Consider the following 23,983-nt stretch of genomic DNA (forward strand, 5'->3'; position numbering starts at 1 on the left):
ATCCACACCCCCAAGACCCAAACCGGCTTTTCAAAAAGCAGACACTCAAATCTTCTTCACTGCAGACTTTTCTCCTGGGGTTGTTTAAAACACATAGGTCAAAAACCTAGGACAAATATATCTACCACAGACCACTTTACCAGTGTTCCTATCACAATATATATATGCATAAACCGGCACAGAAAGGCATATTGTTATTATCATCCTTTATTTATAAAGCGGCATTGTATTACGCACATTGATGGATTTATGATACAAACAAATGACTTGCAATCATACGACAGAGAAGTTAAAAATAGCTCTACTCAATGAGTCATACAATTGCTTAAGTCTTAAGCGATTGTAAACAGTTATTCCCAAACTTTTTTGAATCGCGGCGCCCTAGTACATCAGAATTGTTTTCACGGCACCCCTAAGCCAAAAGTTGGTTATTGAGAAATTGTAGTGGAGTAAATTGTGCTGACCTGTCATCCTTAGGTTTGGTTATATAGTGGGTGACAGATTTGTGCTTCTGTTTGTGCACATATTTATATTACATTAGCCATAAATAATTTCATTTGGTGTTTGACCACCAACCTGAGGCACCCCTGCAAGTATCCCGAGGCACCCCAGGGTGCCGCAGCGCACTGTTTGGGAACCACTGGCTTAAGAACAATTGTAGCTGCTAGGATAGTGGATAATTGTAAGGCAAAAGCAGACAATAAAAAAGCAGTCATTGGCGGTTGGCGATTTTGGGCAGCTCCTGAAAATATGGTACAGTTTGACTGGAGACAGACTATGGAAGTGTAGACGTGAGAGTTTTGGCACCCAGGGATGTCGAAAACTGGGCACATAGGTGGCTCCAGGAGGGGGGGAGACAGTCCAAGGGCCCACCTGTAACACTTCTCCACTATCACTGCGGCCGCATCTGTATAGCAGCGCATCCGCATCAGCATATCGGGCGGTGAGAGAGAGAAACAGTCTTCTCTCGCACTGCCCCGTGTGCCGCTCTGGCTGTGCTGCTATACAGACGCACCCGTAGGGGTAGTGGGCAGAGAGGAAAATTTTTCAGGTGGTGGCAATTGCTATACTAGGCCCCCGCTGTGCCCCTCCAACTGGCAATGGCCCAGGTAAGTAGTAACCACTTCCTACCCTCTCAACACCCCTGGTGCCACCCAGAAGGTCACAGAGATCACTAATGTAGAGGTTCTGCCACGATTTAGTGAGTCATTCATCAGAGTATTATAGAAATTGGTAGAGTCTGAGGACCTCATTCAGAGTCGGTCGTTGCGGCCGCACGGTCGTACGGGAAAAGGGGCCGGATATGCAAATGATGCACTCGCATGTTGCGTCCCTAAGATCGGATCGGTAGCTGGCCGACCAAGGGGAGGAAGCGGCCGGAAGACAAAAAAATAAGCCCCCTTCTCGTACGCATTACACGTCATCTCCGGGCATATAAGGATTAATCGAGACCATCGGGAACCATCGGAACTGGTTGTAGAGCTTAAGGTTGACCATACCCTCTCTTAAGCTCTACGATCATGTCAGTGTACAAACCACCCATGTCACGTGTGCCATGACACTACTTTGTTAATTATGCACTCCCATAAAACGCCGTTTGCATAATTAGGCACGCCTGCGTTCGGATCTCCACTCCCCCGTTTTCAAGCACCTTCCCCTGTTACCACCCACAAACGCCTCAATCTGTCACTCAAACTACCGACCTGGCTGTGTTCAAGGAGAGAGAAATTTCTGATCGTAGCGGCTAGTTTGCGCACGCGCAACGACCGACTCTGAATGAGGTCCTGAGTCCTGTGTGGATAAGGCGTCTGGTGATTCATCTCCGGGTGATCATTGGTCATGGGGGAACCATACCATTCAACTCTTGCCTAATGATGAACCTGAGCCCAAGTGGCATACAAAGCTGCTGCTCAGTTACATATTCTCACTTTCCTAGGATATCTGGAATGATTGATCATAACTATCTGCCGTATTATTTTAAATGTAAAATAAATGCGTACATTGTAATGCACAGAGATAATGTTCACACCCGTATTCAATTAGCGTCAAAAAGCCGATCGTCAATAAGCGCAATGTTTTCGCCTCATTCGCCTGTTTTGAGGTGAAGTTACCATGTACTTTCACAATGCGCGTTCCTGCTTTTCGCCCTAATCAATTGCAAAACACGGATGTGCGAATGGTGAAACTAGCCAATAGGACTTTTTTTGGGGGGGGGGGAATCAGTCTGTACCCCCTAAAAAAGCGTAAGTTACCCTGGTAATCAATATAGAAGTGTATTCCACACCCCTCTGAAGAGATCCTTAATGGATCCTGTGGCCCTCCTGTTTCTTTCCTCCTGCCGCCGCTGCACACACGTAAGTGGAGTCCAGCGCAAGTATGGACTGTGCTTACATTGCTCCTAGAGCGGAGAACCAGCTGAACTGTCTGCCGGCATCCCGCTCACGCCAGGGCCCGGCTTGCAGACACAACGTGTGAATTAGAAGCTCCATGCACGGACTTTCAGCACGGCCCACTAACATACTGACCGGCTATTTAATAGGAGCTGCACGAATCAAGGTATAGTGAACATCCACCATATACTTGAAACCGGCACCATAGGAAAGTGACTATTCTGTATCTCCATAGTTATAAGTGGTGCAGTGCTTTACAATATTACTGGTGTATTTGTGTTTGGGTATTTTTTATTATAATACATCGTTTTATTTTACTTTATTATTATTGCATATTTCTTTTGCCGGTTGCGGCTGAGATTTACAAATATATACTGTAATATCTTCTAATAAGAAGCACTTGGATCTATCAGAGCACACAGCTATGGGACTCATAGTTATTCAGTTTTAACTGATCTTTTGCAGGATTGCTACGCAACAATCTTTAATTTTTTTATATGCTTGATTCAATGTGTGTTATCTTATGTGTATGTCCATTGCTGTGAGCTTTTGAGCTTTTATGACAAGCTATTGATTATTAAATTATTATATTTTTTGTTGCACACCTAGGTTTATTGTACTTATTATTATAGATTACATACATTTGCCTTATATGGCAAATAGAATACAAACGTAACTATATTGGATACAGGTTTAAGCACGAGTCAAATGGCTGTTATATGCACTTATGCATTAGTGTGGACAAATTACATAAAGCAATTTCTTTGGTGAAATATATTTGCTGTAATTAAATTGGGGTACATTAAATGGGTACTAGTATATTTAGGAATTATTAAAGTGCATTTTTAAAAACTTTATAAAAAAAACAGCTGCTCCAGCCCCCTGCAATCCTAAAATCACCTGTCCCATCCATACAACTCCCCAAAATACCCGACCCAATACTAAAAATCCATTTTCAAACACTTTTAAAATTTTCCCCCAAAAAATGACATGCCTTTTTTTAGGAGGTATTAAGATAAATTTTTGTAATTTTTTTTTGCCTAATTAGTCATTAGGGGGGGTGCCCAAAGGGTTCTGAACCAAGTCCCCACATTTTTACTCAAAAATAGGGATTTTGCTAATTTTTTCTCCTGCCTTTGGGTGGAGAAACTTTTTCCCCTGTTTTTGCCTATGGAGTTTTCATCCAGACGAAAACATCCTGGAATTGAATAGGGTGATACTTTGTAAACTGGCGAAGACCGCGAATCGGCAAAAACATTTCGACGATCGCAGCTTTTTACCTCTAATTGAATACGGGCCTAAGTCGGTTGACCTGTGTGTTCGATCATTTTATGACTGCATTGACAGGCCTACATATAGTCTGCTCAGAATGAGCTCCTAACAGACGGATATGTTCAGTTTGGCCACCTTTGTGTGAGAATAAATTGGATCCTGATTCTGGTCATCGGGTCAAAGTGACAAGATAAAATTGGGCTGATTTTTAATTACAGTACTAAAAAAGAGAGAATGTGGACTTACTGCTTCTCTGATTCCTGGAATTTGCTACTAAGAAGTAGGTGTAAGTGTAGGATAGCTGTGATTGGCAAACACCAATAGCATGTTCCAGCAGGGTAAGGTTCACTAGTTAGCTTGAGTTAATAAAAGAGCTGGTATAAGAAACTGTTTCCGATACCTGTTACACACTCCATAACTGGCAGAGAAACATGTCTTCCTTGCTGCCTGTGAGCATACCAAAATCCCTACTCCTGCCTCTACATGTCCCACAAGCACTCCTGCTGGGACCTGGTCCCTCCAATGTGCCTCCTCGAATCCAGACTGCTGGAACCCAAGCAATGATTAATCCATTAAATCCTCAGATGTTCAAGGTAAGAAGAAACCAAGAGTCCATATAATTATATTCTTGAGGCTAGAAGGGCTGGGGATAAGGCCCAACCAGGCGAACAGCCCACTTGCGGGTACACACTAATTTGCAATGCAGTCTATTCTCTGTGTTTAGGCTTGTTTCAGTGCTCAAAATAGTTATGTTTTACAATAATGCTATCAAAGTAATATAAACAGCTGTAATTCTCTGCATAGCCAATATATGTATGAAAAAACAAACATATATATTTACCTGTGAAGCTTAAAACACCGGGCTCGATTCAGACCCGCTCGCTAGATCCGTTCGCACGCAGCCGAAAGTATGCAAATCCATGATCGCACGGCAAGGCATTAGCACGCCCATTCTGTCTTGGCGTGCGATCGCGCTGTGTAAGCAGATGCCCACCAGCCTGTACAAGATGTCCACTCATGCACGTCATTTCCAGGATGTGCATGTAACCATCGGTAACATCGAGTACCATCGGAAGCGAACGCAGCACTTATGGTTGACCATACCCTACCGCAAGCACTGCGATTGCTTCAGTGTAAAATTCAGCCAAATGACGTGTACTATAACGCTGCGTCTTAATTATGCACGCCTCTGAAACGGCGTTGAGATGCTCAGGCACGCCTGCGTTCGCACCACCACACCCCTGTTTTCATCGACCATCCCCTGTCACCACCCACAAACGGCTTCTCCTGTCACTCATTCAAGCGAGGTGTCTATGCGCAGTGAGCTAGCGCTTCGCGATCGCATGGAATGGTTTGCGCATGCGCACTAGAATGCATACACATGTGCAGAATGCAACCATCGGCTGACTGCGTGCGAACGCATCCTAGCGAGCAGGTCTAAATCAGGCCCTCTGTTCCTTAGTCCATACATTTGGTAACTATAGGAAATCAACTAGAAAATAATTTTATTTATATGACCTTACAGTAATTGTATACAGTAGTGAGACTCTCTGAAAATAAAATAACGAGAATGAAAGAATAGATGTTATTATACTGTCATGACTGAATCACTAGATAACAGCTATAATACATGATCTAACGCAAATGTTTACTTCAGTAATGCCAAATGCTTAAAAAAAAAACATTTCACAATTCTTCTATCTGTACAGTATAACAATTAAAAAAATGACCTCTTCCAGCTCACTGTTACATGTACAGTAACAACTCTGCGTAAGTGTTAAGAAATACAGATTACAATGCTGCTGAAATAAATAATAAATTTCTAGATCTAGGCATAGGAACTAGGTCTGTGAGTGCCTCTATGTTATGAATGGTATAACGGGGGTAATGTGAGAACCCCAATCATTTTAAAAAGTTGCCTTATGGATCTGGGATACACGTAAGCACAAGGCCGTATGGTGTGTCCAATAAGGGCCCTTTGTAAACTAGAAGAGGAGGCATGGCTGTTATAACTGGAGGTGCGGCTAGACTGAAATAAGTTTATTTTTTTACCTTACTTTAGAAATACATTTAAATAAACACCACATTCTACAGGTAGCCCTTACATAGTGTACAGCATGTCTGTGGGTTTGGGTGTTTGCATTTTTTTAAGACCTTGGGAGGGGGGTCCCCATTTTATTTTTGGAGTCCCCACTTTCCGAGAATTTCTAGCCCTGGGTTGACCAGTTTGGAACTGGTTTTACATTGTGGCAGGGAGCCCCATGCTGTGTGACTCTCTGCTATAGTGTAAGCCCCCCGACTGGCTCAGCCCGGTGCTGGTTACTGTAAAATAGGAAGGACCCCACGCTGGTTTTTCCCCCAATTTTCCAGTACCAGACCAGGCTCAGAGAAGTTTAAGGTTATTCCCTCAATTTACTGCTTGGTTTAGCATTAATGAGAGTGAAGGGACATTGGTCGGGATGTATCAAAGCAGTTTTCTGAGGTGTTACTGTAAATACTTTCCCATATGTAAGAAATGTATCTGCCACAGGTATCGGAGGTATTTGCTGCAGTCTCACAGCACAGCAGTTCCCATGGGATTCTATGGCCTGGGATGTGCCTCAAGCTCCAGAAAACATAGAAAGACAAATAATCCTAATCACATGAAAACACTAAATCAAACTTAAACTTTCCACATGCCTTATTTCACTTATCATAAGCAATTTGCTATATTTCTGGGTAATTGTATGGCACTGTTCTAATAATGGCTAGTATTTTCATCAATAAATCAGAGCAAGCCATGTAATTACTACAATGCCTATTAATAGGAATGGTACTGAAATACCGGTGGCTAAACACCAAACCTCCCCCCAGGGGTGCCTAACCCTAACCTCCCCCTAGGGGTGCCTAACCCTAACCCCCTGTTACCACTCCCTGAACCTAACCCTCCCAGTGGGGTGCCTCACAGTAATCTCTCCCTGGGATTGCCTAACACTAATCCTCCCCCCTAGGGTGCCTAACCCTAATCTCACCCCCCAAACCTAACCCTAACCCCGCTAGACTCCCTAATCCTAACCCCCCCCCCATGGCTAACGCTAAGGGCATCCCAGACTTACCTTCATTCAGGCTGGTGTCCTCATTAAGCTAGGCATCAGTATTTTCACGCCTATCTTAAAACCCTTGCCTGGATTCCGATGTCGGGATTGAGCGTAACTGCATCCCCCTATTAATATACTATACTGTATATACCATTAAGTAAGGCTCTCTGTAACAAAACAACAATGCCCATATACAGGCCCGCTGAGAGCCGCGGCGGGCCCGGGTAATAGGGGGCGTGTCCTAATCGCGGGAGGTGTGGTCACGCCCCCTTCCCATGAAAAAAGAAAGATATGCACGCTGGGGAGGGGGTGGCGTTCTGTGCCCCCTCAGCCCTGCTCAAAGCCAGGGGGGGGGTGCGATCAGTGTGATCGCTCCCCCCCACAGGCATAGGAGACTGCTGTGTCTGTTGCTCAGCAACCACGAGCAGTCTCCACTGCAGCTCAGCACATGCTGTGTGCTGGGCTGCTGTGAGGGAGGGGGAGCGTCGCCGGACCCGGGCCCCCGCCGGGCCCCTCAGGAAGCCCGGGCCTGGGTAATCTGTACCCGCTCCCCCCCCTCTCGGCGCCCCTGCCCATATATCTTACTATAAAATAGAACCATGCCTGGAATCTGTGACTATATATCTCTGTGTATTCGCCACAATTACACACTGCATTATTCCTTTCCTGCAGATAATGGACGACATTAAACTTGGAATACAGTATGCCTTCCAGACACAGAACAACCTGACACTGGCTGTGAGCGGCTCGGGACACTGTGCCATGGAGACAGCTCTATTAAACGTGGTGGAGAAAGGCGACGTAGTTCTTGTTGCTTCCAAAGGCATTTGGGGGGAGAGAGCTGCGGATATTGCTGAAAGAATAGGTAAGGAGAGCAGATGTGTCATTCTCACTCAGGGCCTGATACAGAGATGGTCGCCAGGGCCGTTTATAGGTCTGGGGTCCCCAGTGTGAGAAGTCAGTGTGAATAGGAGAGAGATCTACATCTGGTAAAAATGTTACATCATTTCTGTGCAGCCTGAGAGCTGTAACATGTATCCAGTGTTTACATTTCAAGCACATACTGTAGATAAACACTGTTGCTTTTCACATCATATTAGAGGCAAGTTACCGGCCCCCATTGCACAGAAAAGGGTGCACATATCCCACTGCAACCTCTGTGCATCTCTACACTGTGGGGCTGATTCTGAGTTGGGAGCAAAAAACAAAACAAAACAGCAAGTACCTGGACAAACCATGTTGCACTGCAAGGGGTGCCAATAATGCTTTTATTTAGTTACATGCAGTGTAAATACTCTGTTTTTGCATGTAGCCCACAAATACTGGACAGCTTTATTTTTATACTGCAATTTAGATTTGAATTTGGACTCACCCCTATCACATCTAAATTGTTCTGCACATTATACATCTGCCCCACCTGCAGTGCAGCATGGTTCTGCCAATGTGCACAGTTACTTGCTCTTCTTGCTTTGCTCCCACCTCAGAATCAGTCTCTATAAGCTCATCTCAAAACTTTCAAATTCAAAGTACCTATTGTCGACTGCTTAACTGTTAGTTAGGTTACGGCTCAGCAAATATGAAATGTAAGAATAACATCAGACACAAAAGGTATATTTAAAAATGTTTGTTGCACTCTGAATACTATTTAGCATATACTTGGGGCAACTGAATTCATGCAGGAAATCCTCGATGCCAGCCAAAGTTTTCAAAAATGTCACATGTACCATTATGCAGCCTTGTACGTCAAAGTTTTCTGCAGAGGTTTCAACCTGCTTTATATAGGCATGAACAAATATAAAGTAGATGGCAGCATTACTCTACCTTAATTTGCAATGTGAAATTACAGTACATGTTAGCAGCACTATATCTAAACTATTAGAATTTAATGGCTGCTTCTCTGAAGACAACTCTTATCTAGAAAATATATTCTCACACAAATACCAGGAGTTTAATCATGTTCTATCCAGGAATGCAAAGTCTCAAAGAGATCATATAAGCTTTTATTTTAAGAGAATAATAAGAATAGGATATAATGTGTATATCAGTAGCGGTAAGAGTAAGCGTGCACAACTGCAACATGTAACTCCTGCCCATCAGCTAGTTCTAAGTAGCTCGGGTGCATTAGGACAGAAAACATTCCATAGATAAGCCTGGTCAATCTTGCCTATAATTTTAAGTACCATTATAACTATTAGGCAATGTCAGATCTTTATAATGAATAAATCTGAAACTATAGATAGATAAAAAATGAAAGAAAGAAACAAATATAAGATTACCAAATGTTTGGCCATGAGTAACAATTTTACAGTTTGTCACAATTCTTACTTAAAAAATATGAAATAGTCATTACACGGACACACTTTACGAGGATAATACGGATCACAGCAGTACTGTCCTGGCAGAAGTTGACGAATGAGTAAAGTCTGCGCCAAGTGACTGATGTTAGATATTGCAATAATAGTTAAGAACCACTCACATTTCTACATACAATGTATGTCATTTATGCCTACTACTGTGTTTATATGGATTTTATTGGAAAACTAAATTCTAGAATGTCAAACTTGAAGGAAGGTAAAATGCGTTGTTCTTTCTTTCCACAGTATTGTTTTTAAGTCTTTCTGTTACCCAGGGATGCTATGTGCTGGAGTAGGACAGATACAGGCTTGGACTGGGGCCCCGGGGATTCGGGGATTTCCCCGGTGGGCCCCGATGTTTAATAGCCACGCCCTCTTTTGCGAGTGGGCGTGGTCTAGACCAGGTCGCATGCAGGGTTTATTTTATAGCAGGCTGTTTAGGTTACTGACCCGACTGCTGATCGCTGACCCCCCCTTCCCTGCACTGGGCTGTCTTACATCACCTGCAGCGGCATTCCGCGCTGTTCACTACTTTGTTTATAGTCTTGCCTGCAGAGTCCCGTCTGGTGTAAGCTGCTGCCCCTCCCCCAGGACCATCCACCAATGAGCTAGGTTTGTCTCTTCTAGACACGCCCGCCTCTCCTCTCTCTGCACGGACTCCTGTGGCTGTGGCTTCCTCCTCCCTGCACAGCACTCTGACATTACAGAGAGTGTGAGGCTGGCTGGAAGCTGCTTTATATAGTAGTGTGCAGCATGGATTGCTTCATGTCTCCTTGCACTTGCAGCAAATGTCTCTCTCCAGTCACCTGCCATGAGAATGGCTTCAGGTAACATAGGACAATAACAAAAGTTAATAAGTACAACACCCCAAACCCCCCCCCCAATCCACTACACATGTCCATTTTCTCTGCATCCCAATCCTTGGAATCCTCCTCATCTCTGGAATGTAACAGACCCTCTTGTCTTGTAACCCTCTCCCTGCCAGCCTCCTATTCCATGTACAGTATAGATTTTATTCCTGCTAAAAAATAGATTAAATATACTAGGTATGTATATAGAATATACACTATGTATGTATACTATGTAGGTGTATACTATGTATGTATATATGTATGCTATGTGTATGTATGTATGTGTATGCTATGTGTAAGTACAGTATGTATGCATGTCTGTGTATACAATGTATATGTATGTATTATATATGTACAGTATGTGCGTGCATGCATGTTTGTATGTTATGTATGGTTGCATGTCTATGTATACAATGTATATGTATACTATATATGTATTCTATGTATAGTTAATTGTGTATGCATGCTATGCATATATACATGTGTTCTATGTACATGATTGTTTATGTACAGAGGGTCTGATTCAGAGCCGGACGCTATTTGCGGACGGTCGTTCTGATAAAGGGGGTGGCTATTTAAATGAACCGTTCGCTCTTTGCGGTCTGTTGACGCCTCTATGTCTGAACGAGCGAACAAAACATGCGGTCGTTATTTGGAAAATACGCCCCCTGGCCGCTCACATCCTACGTCATGTCCGCTATTTAATAGATTAATCGAGTACATCGAAAGGCGAATGAACTGCTCGCTATTCTTGTGGTTGGTTTTTCCTACCGCTATCTTATGAGCAGTTCTGACTATAAAATAACCAAGTGATGTGGTCAATGACGCTGCTGTATTAATTATGCACACCCTTAAAACGCCCGTTTTGACCTTTAAGCACGCCTGCGTTCTGATCTGCACTCCCCGTTTTCAAACACCTTCCCCTGTTACCACCCACATACGCCTCATTCTGTCACTCAAAATAGCAGGCATTCGCTATTTAGCGAACAAATGATTTTCGGCCGCACTGACTGGTTCGCGCATGCGTATTACAATCCGTACGCATGCGCAGTTGTGCAAACATCGCTCGGAACGAACGAGCGGCCGCTTACGAGCGGCTCTTAATGAAGCCCAGTATGTGTACACTATATATATATATATATATACACACACTCAGCATATGTGTGTGTGTGTTGTGTGTGTGTGTGTTAACTATGTATATTATATATAAGCAATAATTGGTGCCCCTTTTATTAGGCTACTATAATAAAAGGGTCACCGATTATTTATACTTTTAGAAAGGGGGCACGGATTATTGCTCATTTCATAAAACAGAGCACAGAATACTATAATAAAAGTGGGCACGGATTATTGGTATCATATTAAAAGTGTCATAGATTATTGCTATTAATGGGGATGATCATACCTACAAAAGGCTGGTCATGGTCACGCCCCTTCAGTGGGCCTCTGTCATTGCATTCCCCTGTGGGCCCTTTATGCCCCAGTCCGACACTGGACAGATATAAAGGTGCCTACACACTAGACGACTCGCAAATGATACAATGTCGTCAACGATTTCCCTTGAACTCTCCAGCAACTCCCCGGCACTCCCGGACATACGATATCGTGCATGAAACTGTGCAATCTGACCAACGACCTAACCAACGACCTTAATCTCATTAACGAGATTGCCAGATCTTACTGCATGTAGGTAAGATCTGAGGATACGACAAACCATCAGTGGGACCGGCACATCGACATTTTGTTCGTGGACACTACACGATTTGTCGTTCCAATGCGTTGGAATCGGCCAAATCATGCAAAAAATCGTCTAGTGTGCAGGCACCTTAACTCTGGGCACATTTATTTAAAAAACATTAGTTTATCTAATAAACTGTTTAGCTCTGTAATATAAAGGTTTTAAAGTTAATAAGGCCAGTAGTGGGTTTACATGCTCCTAATGGCTAAACAACTTACGCAGTTTAGTATTGATTGCATATTTTAGAGCAGGCACCGGGAACCTCAGGCCTGGGGCCGTATAAGGCCCGCGGAATAATTTGGTCTGCCCTCTGAGCTTTTTTTCTGCTAGCCTCATCTGGCTAGCAGGGTGCCTAGAATGGCACCATGCAGCCAGAATCTATGCACTAGTGCCACCTGGAGCGTCCTTAGGATGCTTCAGACGGTCACATCGCTGCCCTTACAGCTACCCGGAGCATCCCCAGGATGCTGTAATCACCGGAGATTGTGGCCCCGCCCCTGTGTGACATCTCATGGAGGGGGTGTGGTCTATACCGTCCCTGCTAATAATGTTATATATATCAAAATGGCTCTTGGCAGAAAAAAGGTTCCCCACCCCTGTTTTAGAGCCTGTAAATAATGCCATTCTCTTTCCTAGTAGATTGTGTTTTAAGTTATCAGGGGGTGTCACTGCATTTGATCTTATCTGAATTTGGTGCTGTTTAAGAAAAGGAGAGGTATATATCTGTACACTGAGTGTATGTAAATCATGCACTAGACCCCATATAATAAATTACCCAATAGTACTTGAACATGGGGGTGCAGCCCTAATCCAACCAGATTAAACTGTAACGTAAAGGAAGAAGCTAAGGGCTGTGTTTAGTGGGTGCACATGAGGAACATATTTATGCTAAAACATAACTTTTATTCACATTGGTGTAAAATTGACAATTTTTTGGGAATACATACAGTGAAATATAGAGGTTAAAAGTATGGACTAACTAACATACAGACATAAATTGTGCACATGAGTCAGAATATGTGAGAAAGCTTAAAAAGCTGGGTCCATCAGTCGGTACCTTATAATACTTAATGCTGCACTGTAACTAGACAATGCGGAGGCCTATAATGCAAGTAAAGTCTGATATGTATATCGGCATATAGATAAACACTCCGCAGTAGACAAGGTGGTGGTAAATTGAAATATTCAATATTATACGCCTCGCCTCGACGTGTAAGTAGTAATAGATGTGTATGGAATGCTTGATATATGAACCTTGAAGAGTATAAATATATATTTCATGAAAATGGTATCAAATTATCATAAGTGTCAGTATAATGGAAATTCCTATGATACCATATGGTATTAATGCTTGCTCAACATATATATATTCACCTTATAATACAAATCCTTCATTCATTCAGGTATAGTGTCTCTTTATTACTGCATTGCATTCAAAACCATTCATAGAAATGTAACACACTTGAAATGGCTACTGTGGACAGATGGCTACAGTGTTAATTATATTTATGTTACTGTAGTCTGTAGTTTACATAGCACGTATAATATTAAATATAGTTCTTATAATGGTGCATACACACGGTCAGATTTTTCCTTCAGATCTGAACGATAACGATTTAAAAATCGTTCAGTCGTTCATATCTGAAGGAAAATCTGACATATCTGACATGCCTGAACGATGGACGATGAACGATGCGCGTTCCCGTTTGTCAGATAACGATATCTGACATCTGATGTGTTTGCAGTCAGACTTGGACGATTCCATTCATATTAATGCAGTCAAAAATCGTTCAATCGTTCAAATCCTTCAAAACTTTGGTAAAATCGTTCAAATCATTCAATCGTTCATCTGACAAATCTGACCGTGTGTATGCTCCTTAGCTTTATAGACTGAGCCTAAAATAGCAACATGGATTTAGATTATATGGTTACATTTTTTGTGGAATATATTTGCAGTTATTCCAGTGCATACTCATCAGATAAACAAACTTCGGTGTAAAATTTAATCATTCAAGGAACACGTATTACAACTGACACTGCAATATTTATTCCGGACTCAAATATCCACACGTATGATTTTACAGTGTTCTTATATTGTTACACCTAAAGTTTGTTATTCATTGCCAGGTGATTAGTACTCTAAAGCTGCCCATCCACTAGCAGACCTCAAAACGACTGCGCGATTCCGACATTGTAAACGTGCAGTCGTTTGTCAGTCTGTGATGTGTCTACACTGAACGAGCAGTCGTTCAAAGCAGGCACATCAATCATTTGCAAACATGCTGAACCTGATGTTATCGTCAGGTTGACCAGCATGTTTGCCCGATTATAGATGCTGACGTTATCCAGGTTGTCCAGCATATTTGCACAAAGATAGATGTCTAAACGACCAGTGGGAGCGCGCATCGCTGGTCATTTTAGACATTTTTTAAACAATCTGCAAACAATCATCAAACGATTATCGAATGATCGAACGATAACTATATCGTTATCGTTCAATTGCTCAATTTAATCGCCTAGTGGATGGGCACTTTACGAGTGGCTGTTATTGGTAGATGCCAACAAAATTACTTTTATTATGGTTGCTGGTAGTCTGTGATCTACATTGCCACGTTATGTGACTGAGGACCTTATTCAGAGGCGGCCGTACGGTCTACGACCGCCTCGATGTTTTGCCAGTGCGCATGCGCACGAGGGAGCCGGCTCCCTCGTGCGCATGTGTGAGACCCGCTACGACCGACAGCGCCGGTCGTAGCGGGTCTCTTTCCAAAGGGGGCGAGCTGTCGATGTTGATTGACAGCTCGCCCCGTTTGGAAGGCGGGCCGGGGGGGGTGGCAGCCCAAACGGAGGCGTTCCCATGGGAACGCCTGCCGTTTGGGGGAGGCCCCACTGACATCACTAGTGATGTCAGTGGAGAGCTTCCGGCTCTCACAGAGCCAGAAGCTCTCCGGGGCTTATGACAAGTGGGACCCTACCCTAGGGTCTCGTCGTAAGCCCCGATGGTCGCGATGGTCTCTGACCATCGCGACCATCACCCGAGCGGTCGTTAGAGCTGTGGGTTTTAACCCACAGCCTAACGACCGCAACAGAGGTGGGCGGTCAGGATGCAAGTGGCCTCCCAGTTTCTGAGCGACCGCTTGCATCCTCCGACCGCCTCTGAATGAGGCCCTGAATCCCTGCAACATATATGTTCAGTTGTACCTTCATAGGTAACTTTCCATATATACAGTATATTTATTATAGGTGACACTGTAATGTTTTTCCAGATTAGAGTATCCCAATCTATTAGTGGTTAAATTGGGATTATTCAATAAGATATACAATACATAAATGTACCACTGGTCCATATACTCCCAAAGGATGGTATTGCCACTAACTATAACAGCGCGCTTGATAGCTAATTCACATGTAGCTCAGGCCACCTTACTCAGAACTGCCTGGGATCATAAGTACAAATTAAAGTTACTGTCTCCAAATATATTATCCCGCTTGCAGCTCAAACCACCCCTCTTAATTTATTGTGGTTCCATTACTAAACTAGTACAGGCAAATGTACACATAAATCATGAGTACATCTAGTGGACCAGCTGAAATTCCAACGCGCGCGTTTCACTGTGTAAGAACCACCAACCAAAATGCTGCTCCGTGTCATGTGACATTAACAGCCAATAAGATCTGTACTGTATCACTACCTCATCACGGGTCACATGGTCTCCCTCATGGAAACAAAGTAGGTGAAGATACAGGCGTGAGAATGGTCTGTTTTTACTAAGCAGCTGCTAAAACAGGGGTAGTAAAACCCTAACAAGCAAGTATACAAAATAAAGCAGTTCTATGATGCATATGTAATATCAATGAGTATACATAGATGGATGTAAAATATTGACACTTTAATAAAAATATAAACATTTAGCATGTATCACACAATAAAATATGAGCAATAAACCTTATCCATATGACTGTTCATATTAAACACTGGGCCTGATTCAGAGCCGGACGCTATTTGCGCTCGCTCGTTCAGAAAAAGGGGCGGCTATTTAAATTAACCATTCGCTCTTTGCGGTCTGTTCACGCCTCTATTTCTGAACGAGCGTACAAAACATGCGAACGTAATTTTGAAAAAAATGCCCCCTGGCCGCTCACATCATATGTCATGTCCGCTATTTATTAGATTAATCGAGTACATCGGACGGCGTATGAACAGCTCGCTATTCTTGTGGTTGGTTTTTCCTACCGCAGTCATGCGAGCAGTTCTGACTATAAAACAACCAAGTGAGGTGGTCAATGACGCTGCTTTATTAATTATGCACACCCTTAAAACGCCCGTTTTGACCTTTAGGCATGCCTGCGTTCTGCTCTCCACTCCCCGTTTTCAAGCACCTTCCCCTGTTACCACCCACATACGCCTCCTCCTGTTCGCGCATGCGTATTACAATCCGTACGCATGCGCAGATGTGCAAACATCGCACGGAACGAACGAGCGGCCGCTTACGAGCGGCTCTGAATCAGGCCCACTAACTGTTCCTATAAATGCTTCCGGATAAAAGATAGCATGTTGCATTGATCTCAATTTGAGAAGACAGTATTGTCCAGCGGGTATATAATTACCAAGTCCTTACACCGGTAGAGGGATGGTCCGATTGGCATAAAGGGCCTCATTCAGACCCACTCGCAAGCGGCTGTCCGCTCGCAAGTGGGTCGATGGTGTGCACGGCGCATGCGCACGACGGAGGGAGCTCCGTCGTGCGCATGCGCCAGATGCGACGAGTGAAGGACTTTCCTTCGCTCGTTGTGTCTGATCAAAGGGGGCGTGCTGTCGATGTTGATTGACAGCACGCCCCCTTTGGTGGGCGTGCCGGGGGCGTGCCTCCCAGACGGAGGCGTTCCCATGGGAACGCCTACCGTCTGAAGCCGGCCCCACTGACATCACTAGTGATGTCAGTGGGAGTGATTTTGGCTCTGATAGAGCCAAAATCACTCCAGGGCTTGTGGTTGAAAACCCCGACCACAGGCTTCTGGTCGCACTGGCGATGGTCGCGATGGTCAAGACCATCGCGACCATCATCCTGCACGCTCGTATGAGCTGTGGGTGGTGACCCACAGCTATACGAGCGTCCAGGAGGACGCTCCATTTTTATGGAGGACGGCCCTCATTCAGAGCGAGCGCTCTGCTCAGAGCGTCCGGCTCTGAATGAGGGCCAAAGTTCCATATGCTGCACTCAGAGCCGTCAGCATGTAAACAAACCTCATGTTCACGTGATCAGATTCCTGTTATGATAAGACACAAAGTATGGCTAAACTGTATACTCTGAGTTTGGTGCTGACACCAGGGAATACTCTTGAGCTATTGCTGAAAACAACTACAGCTGCTTTGTGGGGAGGTCAGTGCATGATTCAGACCCAGCAGCACTTAACCCTGTTGCTCCACATGAATGCAATCTTTATTCAGAGTCACATATGACAACTATCACAAATCACTATTTTATTATTCAAAGCTCTGAAGGTCACATTCAAAACCTGTAATAATCTTAGCATGAGCACTTATTACTTTACCAATACACATTTTATAGTTGGGAACAAGGATCTTAATGTAGCTGGCACCGTTGTAATGTTTATTACTATAAACATGCTATTTTAAAGGTATTTTCCATATTCATATGACTTTAATGCTTTGACATTTACCAGCCCTCCTGCAGCTTTTACTGAATACATGAGTTTATTGTTCCAGCCTCTTTCTGTACTATAGGGTATGTATTTATATTACCAGCCAGATAGGCTTATTTTACATTACCCATGGATACGACACAAGGCTGTACCCATTATATGAAAAGATTTGAACACAGATGAGTAAGAAAAAAAATTGACACATTTTTGGGCCTGGAGGTGAGGAACAAAGGGCATTACTCGTCATCACGTCCCTGTCCTCCTACTAGGCAATGACCCAATGACACACTGGGCGAGAGGTGTAATCAAGACCTTGCCTTCTTTTGAAAGAGATGACAGCCCACTCTCCCAGGAGTCCAGGGTAGAACCTGAAATTTGAGAGTATATGCCCTGGGAGAGAAGGCAGTATGGTGAAAACAACATTTTAAGTCCTTTGTGGACGATGGAGTCTTATTATAAGATTACTGGGCCTGATTCAGACCTGCTCGCAAGCGCTTGAGCGCTCGCGAGTGGGTTGATGGTGTGCTCTGCGCACGCGCAGCTGCCGCACTACAAAAAGAGAATTTCTCTCTCGCTCCGTGGCTCACTACAAAAGGATAGCCTGTCGATGTTGATCGACAGCTTGCCCCGTTTTGTAGGCGTGGCGGGGGGGTGGCTTCACAAACGGAGGCGTTCCCATGCGAATGCCTGCCGTTTGTGGGCGGCCACACTGACATTACCAGTGATGTCAATGGGAGAGCTTCTGGCTCTATTAGAGCCAGAAGCTCTCTGGGGCTTGCGGCCATGAGACCCTACCACAAGGGTCTCGTCGCAAGCCCGATGGTCGCGATGGTCTTGACCATCATCCTGACCGCTCGTAGTAGCTGTGGGTGGTCACCCACAGCTATGCGAGCGGCCAGAAGGCTGCACAAAAAAAAAAATAAACGCCCAGATTCAGAGCAAGCGCTCTTTCAGAGTGTCAGTCTCTGAATCAGGGCCACTGGGCCTGATTCTGAACCGCTCGCGAGCGGAACGCTCGCAAGCGGGTCGATGGTGCACAAGTGCGCATGCGCACGACGGATGGAGCTCCATCGTGCGCATGCACGAGACCCGGCGAGCGACGGGGAAGCCGTTGCTCGGGGTCTCGCACCAAAGGGGGCGTGCTATCGATGGTGAGTGGTCACCCACAGCTATGCGAGCGGCCAGGAGGCCGCTCCAAGTTTAGGTAGGAGGGCCCTGATTCAGAGCGAGCGCTGTGGTCAGAGCGTCCAGCTCTGAATCAGGCCCACTGTTCCCTGTCTTCAAAGTTTCAAGCCTTTATTTGCTCTTTTGTATAAATGTCCCTTTGTGCTTTATTTAGGGGGAAATGTACTAAGCTCTGGAAAGTGATAAATTGGAAAGTGATAAACTATCAGCTCCAAACTGTCATGTTACAGGCTGTGTTTGAAAAATGACAGTTAGGAGCTGATTGATTGGTAGATTATCACTCTCCAATTTATCATTTTCCAGAGCTTATAGTTTTCGTTTTATATCTGTTTTAAAATTGTATTAAAAAGGGATGAATTTATCAAATGCAGCAATAGAAAATATGTTCTATTGTCACTTATCTTCTATTGCTGCAAGTTATCAATAAAAGATTGCCGGGGGAAGCAGAACGATGCTCTGGACGCCAGCTATACTATCTGGCATATGCCAGTTGGATTATCAACTCTTGAATGTGGAACTGGAAGCCCAAATGTGAAAATGAATAGTTTAAAAAAATATATAAAGTATAATTGTCTAAAATAGAAAAAAAAATTCAGTTTCTGAATTTTTTAAATAATAAAGCATTTTTTTTCATCTGCGCATTCTCTTAAAATGACAAATTGCTAAGAGAATTGACACACATTATTTTTAAATAAGCTTTTTCAGGCTTTATTGTCTATTATTAAATGGATGATTGTGGTGTGTTTGCAAGACTGAGGGTCAGATTGTGTCCCTGGCTGAGGTCATGAGCTTGTACCTGTACCCAAACCAAGTTAATTATTGGCATGGTCCTGCTTTGTAGGCTACACACCTGGTCAGTTCCCATTGGTGTTAGCTTGGACTCTGCACTAGAGGTCTGCTGTGGCATCTGACAAAAATGGACATTGAGATGTTAACCCTTCATAGCTGTGAAGCCTGGAAACTAAATATAATGTATTTGAAAACTAATTCACTTTTCACCCTTACTTAAAACTGTAGTTATGAATCCTATACACAAGGAAGTTTCTTACTATCATTAATTACCAATGAGAAATATACTTTCAATAGTTGATTTAAAAAATAGATAATTGTTCCCGTTTCCCCCAAGTTGTCCGTTTCTCTATGTTATAAAATGCCAATCTTCCCATGTCTCTTTTGATGTATAGATCTCCATTAATAAAATCCTCAACAGGCTGCTAAAAGTGTTTGCTGGGCGCCAAAATATATCATAGCTGTCAGATTCTGTCTTTGTTGTGGGCACAGCATTGGGACCAGTGGGCAGGACTGGTATGAACTGGAGAGAATGACACTAGGGGCCTGATTCAGAGCCGCTCGTAAGCGGCCGTTCGTTCGCTCCAAGCGATGTTTGCCCAACTGTGCATGCGTATGGATCGTTATACGCATGCGCGAACCAGTCAGTGCGGCCGAAATTCGTTTGTTCAGTAAATAACGAATGCCTGCTATTTTGAGTGACAGAATGAGGCATATGTGGGTGGTAACAGGGGAAGGTGCTTGAAAACGGGGAGTGGAGATCCGAACGCAGGCGTGCTTAAAGGTCAAAACGGGCATTTTAAGGGTGTGCATAATTAATACAGCAGCGTCATTGACCACGTCACTGGGTTATTTTATAGCCAGAACTGCTCGCAAGATTGTGGTAGCAAAAACCAACCACAAGAATAACGAGCAGTTCATACGCTGGTCGATGTACTCGATTAATCTAATAAATAGCGGACATGACGTAGGATGCGAGCGGCCAGGGGGCGTATTTTTCCAAAAAACGACCGCAAGTTTTGTTCGCTCATTCAGACCTAGAGGCGTGAACAGACCGCAAAGAGCGAACGGTTCATTTGAATAGTCACCCCTATTTTCTGGACGAGCGAGCGCTAATTGCGTCCGGCTCTGAATCAGGCCCTAGGTGCACATTTGACATTTATACTCATAAGCTTTACTCACAGGATACTGAACAGGAAGGAGAGCATAGTAATTACTAGGCAGAGGAACTGGTGTGCTACCTGTCTGTGGCAGTAACACAACTATAGCCTAGAACATTAGTAAAAGCAGGGCCGGCTCCAGAGGTCTTTCTATTGCGCCCATACATAATTAACATAGGCCACGCCTCCTATGTGACGTTATCTTGAGGCGTGCCCGCATGACATGCCTCCAAAGAACATCAGGCTGGGAGGGTGAGCCTCACTAGCTGGGCTTCCCCCAGCCCTCTCCCGTCACTGAATTGATACCGCTCGCATGCACGCAGCATCCATTCAGACTCCGGGGTGCGCGCATGCACGCACCATCCATTCAGACTCCGGGGTCCGCACCGCCACGGCGGTGGGGGTCCCCAACCTCCCGATTTGAGCACCCGCGGGCCACTTCCGCCCATGGGTGGAACAGCAGGACAGTACTGTCCCGCTGAAATCGGGATGTTGGGGAAGGGTGCGCCCTCTATGGGTGGTGCCCCTGTTCGACCGCACTGTTTATGTAGCAGACTTGTAGTGCAGAATGATATGTAGCAGACTTGTAGTGCAAGCTGTATACAGGAATACATAGGCTGCAATTTGGACTGTACAATGATATAGTAGATGATGGTAAATAGTACATGCAGGATTGAGACTGCACACAATGAGTACAGGTAGAGTCAGCAGGTAAGTATGTGCAGGTAGAGTCCACAGGCAGGTACTGTACGTGCAGGTTTGGACTGCATGTTGGAAAGTGCAAATATGCAGGCTGAGGCAGAGAAGCACCAAATGAATGCAGGAACAGCAGGAGAAACCAGCACAGTGCTTGGTGATGAGCACAGATGTGCTGATGCACAATACAATGCACATTCTGAAGCAGGAGTCAGTAGTCCGAGCTGCTGACATTGGATCCAGGAACAAGTAGAATACAAGTTGTGCTAGGGCAAGTGAGGAGTTTAAATAGGGTGCTCTGGACGTTGATTGGTAGCACAGATCATGTGGGAAGATATAGGTCAGCGATAGGATCCACAGGAGCCAGCTGATCAAAAACAAGATAACGGCACCAATGCTGAGCGGGCCTCAGGAGACACCCATCCAGAGTACTTGTCACAGCATGTGTGGCTTGGAAAGACTGATCAGTGGGTACATTCCAGCTGATGAACTGGTAGCGCTGGGTGCAGTAAAAGTTTTTGTGGTTTGTATTGGTTTTATTAGTGCACAACAAACTGTGGGCCTGATACAGACCCGCTTGCAAGCGCACAGTGCTCGCAAGCAGGTCGATGCTTGCCCCCTGCGCATGCGCATGCGAGCCCCAGCGAGAGACTTGAAATTCAGTCGCTCCGGGGCTCGCTACAAGACGGGACGGCTGTCGATGTTGATTGACAGCTCACCCCGTTTTGTAGGCGGGTAGGAGGAGTGTTTGAGCGAACGCAGGCGTTCCCAAAGGAACGCCTGGCGTTTGTGGGCGGCCCTACTGACATCACTAGTGAGCCCCACAATATAAAGTGATCCAAACCATACTTGGTTCGGGGAGCTCTCCTGGGATCAATAGAGAGTAGTGCCCTCCCTGAATCCACTCATTTCCCCATGACGTGGGCGATCTGAGGGCTTGATGAAACATTTTGGAGTGCATTGTATCAGTAAACAGCGAAGTTGCGATGCTGTAACTCCCCACACTGCACCATGCCCCTACCCACGTTTATCCTCTTTGTTAAAGCTGAAAAAATTAAACTGAACTAACCAGGGGTGTTTTAACTCCCAAGGGGGCCCGTGTGCAGCGGACCCCCTCATCTGGGCAGCACTCCCCCGCCCCCCAACAACTAGGCTTCTTACCTTGATCCGGAAAGCGGGACACTCCTCCTCCGCGGCACCGTCTTCCCAGTGATAGTGGTGGATGATGGCGCATGCGCACTAGAGAGCAAAGGCTTTGGCACAGTAGCAGAGTCTTTCCTCTCACTGCGTAGCGCCATCTTCTCGAATATGTCACTGGAAAGATGGCACCATGGAGAAGGGACCCACTTGCCGGGTGGTAGAGATTATTTCCCCTTCATGCTAGGGACCTGGAAGTGACGTGAGTGAGGGTGGAAGTGCAGTGCCACGCCCATTAAGGCCACCTAAAGAAGATAGCTGTACTCTCGTGGGCTTGCTGCGCTCGCAACGCTTCAGGCTCGGTGGCTCGCTACAAGGTCATGTTCCCACTCTATGCCCACTTGGATGGTAGGGAATGATGCTGGACACTGGCTGATGACGTCAGGGTCCTCTCCATGAAGGGGATTTAGACATTACCCTTGCCGGGCCGAGATAAGTATACTTTGGGTGTGTGGTTCAGGCCCCCCTGGAGGGAGTCTGAGATGTACCAGAACAGATTTCCAGGCATAGGGAACAGCGAGACTGTGAGATGTAACAGCATAGGAGAAGGAGTGACAAGTGACACTTTCCATACTGCAATATATAAATTTCCACTTCAATCACTGGGTGGATAGTTAGATTTTAATACTGTTGGATAAGTCGTTTATAAACTTGAATAAAACAAGGCTCTTGTGGGCAAATTATCATGAATGATAATCAAGTTCGCAGAATTCATCTCATCTCCTATGTGCACATGGGAATATCCCATTTTCATTCACCAGCATGAACTCTGGCTACATAATTAAAGTCATGATCCAGTATATTGGAGTTGCTGGTGAGTGAATACAATATGTTGTGTTAGAATTGATTGTCTGGTAGTAAATGTATCATATAATTAGAATATTATTACTTTTGTAAAAATCTGAGTCAGATTTAAAAATCTCAAATTTTTGTCTGCTATATTTAGTAATGATAATATACTAACATGACAACAGCAATAACAAAGGAAGTCAATTATTAACAATAACTGAGCACTAACCTGATTATAAAAGTGTAAGAACCCCTGATATGTGCTGTTATGATGAACCCTCTTTCTGTGTAACTCAGGTGCTGATGTGCGTCTCCTGACAAAACCCCCTGGTGAGGGATTCACTTTGCAGGAAATAGAGAAGGTATTTACGGTGCACACTTACATTGCTATGTCACTGGCAGCCGCTTATATTATTGCCCAAAAGCTATTCGTAAATATTAGGTTAATAAGCTTTCAAAACGTGTCCTCCCTATAAAAATCTAATTTAATAATGGGTCCTTCAATAATAACTAAGGGCCTAATTCATGCAAGTGCCCTGCGAAACGCAGATTCACGATCATCGGGAATCTGCGCAGGCACATGACCCATTCTGTGCATGTGCAGAACAGGTCTGCGATCCCGCTTGTAGACTTCAGTGATTGACAGTCTGCTGGCGTTTGTGGGCGGGGAGGGGGCAGCGATGGCCTCCTTTTCCTGAAACGGAGGTGTGTTGCCACCGTTGGGGGGGAGGGAAGAGGCTAGAATCTCCATCAGCTGATGGAGATTTGCTAGCCTCTTACTCTAATCTGCGGTGGCCAGCTGTGGGACCCCATGGGTCACG

The 23,983-nt window shown here is 44.7% G+C and overlaps 1 protein-coding gene across 2 annotated transcripts in view; it reads left to right on the plus strand.

The window, feature by feature from the left end:
* Window positions 1-23,983, plus strand: part of AGXT (alanine--glyoxylate aminotransferase) — a 70,472-nt gene that overhangs the window by 16,372 nt on the left and 30,117 nt on the right. The window contains exons 1-3 of one of the 2 annotated variants that reach the window (XM_088479290.1): window positions 4,079-4,255; window positions 7,412-7,604; window positions 23,460-23,524. In XM_088479290.1, coding sequence (XP_088335416.1) covers window positions 4,094-4,255; window positions 7,412-7,604; window positions 23,460-23,524 — 420 coding nt within the window. In that variant the 5' untranslated portion in view covers window positions 4,079-4,093. Of the gene's footprint in view, window positions 1-4,078; window positions 4,256-7,411; window positions 7,605-23,459; window positions 23,525-23,983 lie in introns of those variants that run through there. The other variant, XM_088479289.1, reaches the window with a different exon arrangement.

Source organism: Taudactylus pleione, unplaced genomic scaffold (assembly GCF_031769625.1).
Source record: "Taudactylus pleione unplaced genomic scaffold, aTauple2 ptg000229l, whole genome shotgun sequence".
Taxonomy (NCBI): Eukaryota; Metazoa; Chordata; class Amphibia; order Anura; family Myobatrachidae; genus Taudactylus; species Taudactylus pleione.